This window comes from Peromyscus maniculatus, chromosome 13, assembly GCF_049852395.1.
Source record: "Peromyscus maniculatus bairdii isolate BWxNUB_F1_BW_parent chromosome 13, HU_Pman_BW_mat_3.1, whole genome shotgun sequence".
Lineage (NCBI taxonomy): Eukaryota > Metazoa > Chordata > Mammalia > Rodentia > Cricetidae > Peromyscus > Peromyscus maniculatus.
The window spans coordinates 16,088,796-16,096,517 of record NC_134864.1 but is presented as its reverse complement, the minus strand read 5'-3'; the positions used below and the strand labels follow the sequence as shown (position 1 = coordinate 16,096,517).

The window sequence follows — 7,722 nt, the reverse complement described above, 5'->3', positions numbered from 1 at the left end:
ATTACATCAAACTATAATTCTTTCCTTCTCTTTTTCTATTTTATCTTATATCTGGCCCACTCTTTCCTCCTTCTCCCCACCCCCACTGGGATTCATGGAAAACCATAGAATGTTGTGACTAGTACATAGTACACCTATTACAAACGAGCAGGAAGGGGCTAGGAACTTCCTTTAAACAAAGAGATAGAGGCTATTAAAACTACTGCAAAGTAAGATCAGTGTTCAAAGGGAGAAGTGAAGGTGTGAAATAGACAAACAGATGTGTGAGAATGATTGAGCACACAACCAAAACATGCCCAGGAGTCAGTGGTGTGTGGGCGGTAAAGCCAGGATAAAGCAGCCACGGCTTGCCAGGTGTCTGCCTAACTCACTGCTGTCAGTGACTTTTAACCCATTAGGAAAAGAGAGATGAAAACAGTATTTTCTCCGTCTTCTTCAAGATTGTATGTTTAGGGCTGGTCTGGGCATACATCTCTATGACTCCATCACTGCAAAGGCTGAGGCAAGAGATTGAGAGTTGGAGACCGGTACGGATGACAAAATGAAACCTTGTCTCAAAAAAAAAAAAAAAAAAAAAAAGACAAAAAAGAATATATTTAGCACAGCTCATAACATGTATGCTAAAGTAATGCTTGGGTTTGAAATATTAAAATAAGCTTTGTCACTTTGATGATTGCTTAAAAGACACCTGCTCCCAGTGTCTAATTGGACATTCATAATCAAAGAGACAATGGGGTCCAATGGTTGCCTCTATTCAAGGTCACCGAGAGCAAAGGGGAGGGTCATGGACTTCTCCATCCAAAGTCATAGCCACAGCATGAAGGGGCTGCACAGGAAAGAGCGGTGCTTGTGCCCTGTTGCTGCCCTCTGTGTGAGCAGCCACATTTGAGAGGGATTAATTAACTGGAATCCTGAAGAGAGTGGTGGCCTAAAGACAAGATTAAATGAAGCCAGTGTTCCTTTGACACTGGGGAAAGAAGGTGTGTGAACTGCAAAAATTCTAATTCCTCAAGGCTGAAATATTAACAGCAGCAACAAAAATCCCCCCACACTCTCAGAGGTGTACACACACACACACACACACACACACACACACACACACACACACACACGGGGCCCAGAGAAGCAGTGTGTACTCAAGCAGCTGAAAACAAGCTCTCTGAGGTTAATGTTTCTCTGCTTTTCTAGCATGCCAGTACCTGTTCACACAGGAGTTTAATATTAGCTCTGTATTAATTATGCATTACAATTGTTCATATACATGGGCAAGCACACACATGCTTGCACACACACACACACACACACACACACACACACACACACACACATTGTAATGCTGCTGTCATGGAATCACCTCACAATTTTCTCAGATCACTTCAGCCCCTGTGGAACATGATGTTGTTTACTCTCTTGTACCTCATACTTAATTTTCTCTAGAGATAGCTACCTGGAACCATACTTCTCAAAGTTTCCCAAAAGAGAAACTTTGGCCAAGACCCTTTAGGAGAGAGTAAAGATTTCTAGATTAGGTCACCATTTTTCTGACAAGTATATACTAGATAAATGCATTATCACGTTTGGAGAACCATACACGCGGCAATGCCTCACAGAGGTGAGCCAGTTCAGAAATGTGGTTTTTAGGTTGCACAGTTAATGGATAACTGACATTTCTTTCTTGCCATAGCTGCAGTTTGGTAATTACTGGAGGAGGTGGGGAACAAAACTCAGCAGAAATATCTCTGCACTTTCCCCCAAGCCCAGCTGTTTGCCCTTGACATCCTGAAGCCGGCACTTCAGTGAGTTCCCTGCCTCCGAGTGCCATGCATGAAATGCGGGACCTGAAGCATCTATTTATTAAGCTGGGTCACTAAATTAATCTTTCCCTCTGGCCAGCTCTGAAGTGGAGCTAATGAGGTGGAGTAGAGCTGAGTTGGGACTTCATTGAGCCACGGGCTGCACCGCAAGCTCTCATTCCCCATAGACAATGCAATCAGGACAGCTCTCTCCGGCCATGAAAAGGCCCTGAAGCAGACCTACCCCTGGAAAGGATTCAGGCAACTTTCACTCCCCAGCCCCCACCTCTTTGTCTCCTAAGAGCTGGAAGCCTGGCTGTGTGATAGCGTGCCTTCCAGAGCAGCCGCACCACACTTGAACTTCTTCAGTGCAAATCAGCCCCTTACTTATTGCGTGCCCCCTTCCCTCCTGCATCGTGGGTGTGTAAGACATAGCTGTACACAGAGAAAAATCTCTTCTAGATGCCTCACAGTGAGATGGAGTGACACCTGCCAGCACTCAAACAAATGTATCTAAATATCCAGGTCATGGTAAATGCTGGAATGGGAGCTGCTGCGGCTTGATCAACTAGCAACCCCCAAGGTTGAGACAGGGACAAGGTTTCTGAGTATCACTCCAGCTGAGTCCTACCAGCATCTAAGAAGAAGTAAGAAGGGAAGATGCCGAGGTGGTTAAATAAACCACTGTTTTCTGCTTCATCTCCCCCAATATTCTCAAGTGTAATATTTCTTTGGAGGGGCATAGCTATTAAGTAGCTTTCAAATGTTTAGTCCCTGACACCCCAGACAAGATACATGCAAGGAAGAAGATACAGATCAAATGCCCCAGGAGGCCAGAAGCTTTGTAATGCTGAGTACATGACTTAACTTCCATGAGCCTCTGTTTCCTCAAGAGAACAAATAAGTTAGTGTAAGGATTAAATCACCCACCGAGGGCTGAAGTTGTCTGCCATGATTCTTGCTCACAGTTAGATGTGGATGGAACTGTTTAGGGTCCTAACAAATGTGCAAGGAAGAAAACCCCATTGCTGACCCATAAAAAGTTGATTCTACTGATGAAACAAACATTATTGGGTAAATATTTTAAAGATGAGGGAAGTAAGCTGTGAGGACCTCCGAATGCGCATTTGTGAAATGGGCAAAAGAGGGTTTGTTCTCACCAGGCAGTGGTGGCACACGCCTTTAATTCCAGCACTCGGGAGGCAGAGCCAGGTGGATCTCTGTGAGTTCGAGCCCAGCCTGGTCTACAGAGGGAGATCCAGGACAGGCACCAAAACTACACAGAGAAACCCTGGCTCAAATAAAAAAAAAAAAAAAAAAGAGGGTTTATTCTCAATCCTGGCTTTTCTACGAAGCTAAGCAACCAACTCTGTACCCCAGCACAACGCCTGCAGGGGAGGGAGTGTCTGGCTCCTCAGGTGGAACTAGAAGATGCCCGGTTGTTGCGTCCCCACCAACTCATCTTCCTCAGAGCAAGTCACAATGGAGAAGAGGTACCATCCCAATCTCACCTTTCCTTTCTGGTTTCTTCTCAACTCACGTGGCACACACGGAAGTTTGATTAAGAAAAGAATTGGCTGGAGGGAGCACAGCGTGTGAGCTTCCCGCTGGTCTGGGCAGCCAGTGGTTTGTCACACACAGCCACCCTGTGACCAGCTGGACGTAGTGACGGAGATGACTTGCGCGAACAGCACTGCCCTTGGTCACTTCTCTCCCAAGAAAAGCCGCCTTGGTGAAGAGGATGAACACACTTTGTCCAACAAATCAGCAAAGTGCAGAACAGCAGAAATGGAGTGAGCTTGTTCGCGGAAAAGCCCTCCCACTGTTATGCATTCCATTGAGAGTGTATACAGAAGTGCTGTTCATAAGGTAGGTCATATATCATTTTTATATGCAAATGAACAAGTTAGATGAACAGGCAAGGGAAAGGACCCGGGAAGTGGCTCAGACAGTAGAGTGCCTGCTCCGCAAACATGAGGACATGGATTGGGATCACCAATGCATAATAAAACCTGGATGGGTGTGGTCTCACACACACACACACACACACACACACACACACACACACACACAGAGGGGGAGGAGTGAGGATGGTATTTTTCACCCATTTGGTCATTCTGTCTATACAAACTAATTGAGCACTCTTCTATGCTATAAGGATATAGCAGGAAACAACAATAACACAGCGTGCTGTCAACACAGTGATCACCCTGGTAATACATCCTGAAACAGCGATATTCCGTACAAATATCAAACATCACCCACATTTGTCATTTTGTGACCTTAGTTTGGAACTTTCGACTCTTACTTAGATACAAGTGTAAGACAGTGTGCTCTTTCGTTAGCTACCTAATGACTAAACCTTACCCATTTCCTATTTTCTGTAGTTCATTGTGGAAATAGAACGAGAGAGTAAGGAGTAAATGTAGTGAAGGCACCAGGTATATTTGTAAGGTGGGAATAAGAGGCAGAACATTGCTTTCTGCCGTTTTACCTACAGAGGCAAACCCTGGCAACCCAAAAGTAATTTCCCTATTATCATTCTAAGTAAAACCACCTGCTATTGCTTTTTAAAATCACATGGCACATTTCAAAGTCAGATGGAAACACGCACATAGTCTGAATTTCTACTCCTTCCATTAGCATGGATAATCAGGAGTTTACTATGTGTGTTCAATCAAATCTAGCCCCAAGTGAGCCCTAAAATATAGCAATTACAGACGTTCCTCCCACTCCTGCCCTGCATAATGGATCCTGAAGGAGAAAGGGTGTTGAAGCTGACAGCAGTGTACTTCCTAGAGTGTGTGGGTAAAGCTGAGAAGGGAAAGCCCCTCCACATCTGTAGGTGAAAGGAACTGGAGTGTGTCTTCCTGGGAAAACCAAGACTCAGTCCTTTATGCATGAATGATGATGCCAAGAGGAGACGTGTGTGTGTGTGTGTGTGTGTGTGTGTATGTGTGTGTGTGTGTGTGTGTGTGTGTGTGTGAGAGAGAGAGAGAGAGAGAGAGACAGAGACAGAGAGAGACAGAGACATAGACAGAGATGGAGAGAGACAGAGAGAGAGAATGTGTGTATGAGAGAGACAGAGACAAAGAGAGAGAGACAAGACAAAGACAGAGAGAAACAGAGACAAAGAGAAAGAAAGGGAGAGGGGGAGTACGGGAGGGAAGGAAGGAAGAGAGATCTGGCTAGTTCTTTTCTCTTCTAAAGGAATTCCAGCACTTTGAGACCACAGGCCATTCTGAAACAGTACTTAACCAAGGCGAGCTTCGAACACTACCCAGTAAGAAAAGATAAGAAATAACAGTGAGAGAGACAGGGACCGACCAAGGCACAGCCTCAGGCTGTCAGAGCTCCGTGAGAAGGAACGGCGGCATTGTGCGCGCATTTGTAGAAGTGACCCTCCTGCTATTGCAGTCTCAAAAGAAGCCCCCTCTGTTCACCTTCTCATTAAAACCCCCTCTCCAGAAAAAAAAAAAAAATGCTGAGACCACACAAAGCAAGACATTCATCACTAGGGCAACCCATGCCCGCAGTGGAGGCTGGCGGGTACAAAAGGCTCGCTTAAGCCTTTGTGGGGAAGCGGCTCTCTCTGCCTGCCTTGCTGCACTTGAGATTTAAACAGTAGACTTGGATGGAAATCAAGGTTTATATTGTGTTTGCTTGTTCTAGGTGTACTTAGGGAGAATGAAATCACCGTTTAATTTAATGTTGCTTTGTAGAGTAGGCAACTTCCTTGGTGGCAACGGGGCACCAAATTTTAATTTACCAATATACTACCATCAACCACAGCCCATCATCCCATTTATAACCACTAACTCAAGGTTGCTAATTGTCTTCGAGATGGCTTACATAGATACTAAATCTATAAGAACCATTCAGATACGTCTTCTCATTGCAGGCCTACTACCTACTCCCATCCCCTCCCCACAGACTGCCTCTGCCAGTCCTTCTCCACCCCAAGACCACACACACACCTCCGTGGATCAGCACAATTTGCCTACCAGTAAATCAAACACAAAGTGAAATGCCAGAAAGATCAGGGTACCGTGCAATGCACACAAACACAAAATTTTCTGCAAGTCATTTTTGTCATGTGTTTTTAAATATACATAAATGCTTGGAGCCAGGAAATTTTTTAAAAATTCTCCATTCAGCAGTGACAAGGGGCAGATGGTCTTCTAACAAAACCATTACAAATTAGTGTTCACCTGTGCAGCCTCAAATCCCCCTGGAAACCTGACAGACTTTTTTCTTTTCCTGACGGTTAAATTAAACCACTACATTTGGCTACAATGCTAATATTGTACTCCAGCCTTATTTTAATTTTCTGTTAACATGGACTTTTCAGAGTAATATCATCCCTTGAGAAATCATACTTAGCATATTAGGATCTCAAGCAGAAAGTCCTCTGTGGACACCTGGGGCAGTTTGTTAGATATAGGAGTTGGAGTGTGAAATTAGACCCTTTTCCCTTTTTCATATCTTCTGAAGTCGGGGTAAATTGGTTTTTATCTGTTTTATAACTAGTCTTTCTTTTTATCTAAAATCTATTTTTAAAAAAAGTACCTAAACAAGAAATATTTCAAGGTTTGAAATGAATTTTTAAACTTGCTAATGTATAATTGTGCAAATGTCACTAGACATGTACACATACCTATATATTTTAATAATATTCAACTTCTATTACCCCCCTCTACCCCTTTGCACTGGGAACCTTCCCCTGTAGAATAGTTCCCACTCTACCCTCATGTCAAGAACAAACTTAACAGCTAGTATGGTGGTGTGTACCCATAATCCCAAAATTTAGGAGGTAGAGGCAGAAAGATTGGGAATTCAAGGCCAGAAGCAACTACATAGTGAGTTTAAGGCCTGCCTGAATGAGATGAGACCCTGTCTCAATAAAAAAAAAAAAAAGAAAGAAAGAAAGAAAGAAAGAAAGAAAGAAAGAAAGAAAGAAAGAAAGAAAGAAAGAAAGAAAGAAAAAGAAATTCAAGAGGAATTTTGATGTATTTAGCTAACTCTTTCACAATTCCCAAGAGAACTGAGGGGTCAGGAAAACAATTATGGAGATAAGACTGACTGCATAGTTTGGGTCTTTACTCACAAAGGCAAGAATTTTAAGGGATCAGTGACCACAGTGGTGCTATTGAAAGGATCTGCGGTCCCTTAAGAAAAGAAGCCTTGCTTTAGTTAGTTTTATGTCACGGTTGCCAAAAAATGCCCAACAGAAACAATCTCCAGGAGGAAAGATAGATCTGAGCTCACGGTTTCAGAGGGCTCAGTCCTGATGGTGAAGGGTGAGGTGCAGCTGAGTACTTCCCATCACCATGGGCCACAATGCCAAGAGAAGGGGATACCAGTGCTCTTCCTGTTTTCTCCTTTTTCCTTTTATTCTTTTCAGACCCCCAGCTCAGAAAGGATGACAGCCACACTGAGTGTGGATCCTCTGGCTTCAGCAAATCCTCCCTGGATGTGCCCACATCCATCCATCCATCCATCCATCCATCCATCCATCCATCCATCCAGACATGCCTCACTGTCATGTAGGGGTTTCCTCTAAATGGAAACATTCCATCATGGAGGAAGACAGACAGCTTATGAGATTCAGGAAGCTTAGGAAGTTATAAGATTCACAAGGTTATAAAGAAAAAAAACATCTCTGGGGAAAGAGGGCTGTCCCGTGGAGGCTGCCTACAAGTGAAACACAGGTTTCCACAATCGCAGCTCTTGTGAGTCACCACTCAGGCTAGGGTATATTTTCCAGTGATGCAGTTACCTTTGAGTTATTCATACCCTATCACCACTCAGGCTAGGGTATATTTTCCAGTGATGCAGTTACCTTTGAGTTATTCATACCCTATCACCACTCAGGCTAGGGTATATTTTCCAGTGATGCAGTTACCTTTGAGTTATTCATACCCTAGTA

General features: G+C 43.8%; 1 protein-coding gene across 1 annotated transcript in view; it reads left to right on the top strand.

The window, feature by feature from the left end:
- The first annotated feature begins 3,531 nt into the window (after positions 1–3,531).
- LOC143268351 (uncharacterized) overlaps positions 3,532–7,722 on the top strand; it is a 28,411-nt gene continuing 24,220 nt past the window's right edge. Inside the window, exon 1 of the mRNA XM_076550518.1 lies at positions 3,532–3,662. Within this exon, the coding sequence (XP_076406633.1) occupies positions 3,535–3,662 (128 nt within the window). The 5' untranslated portion in view covers positions 3,532–3,534. The remainder of the gene's footprint in view (positions 3,663–7,722) is intronic.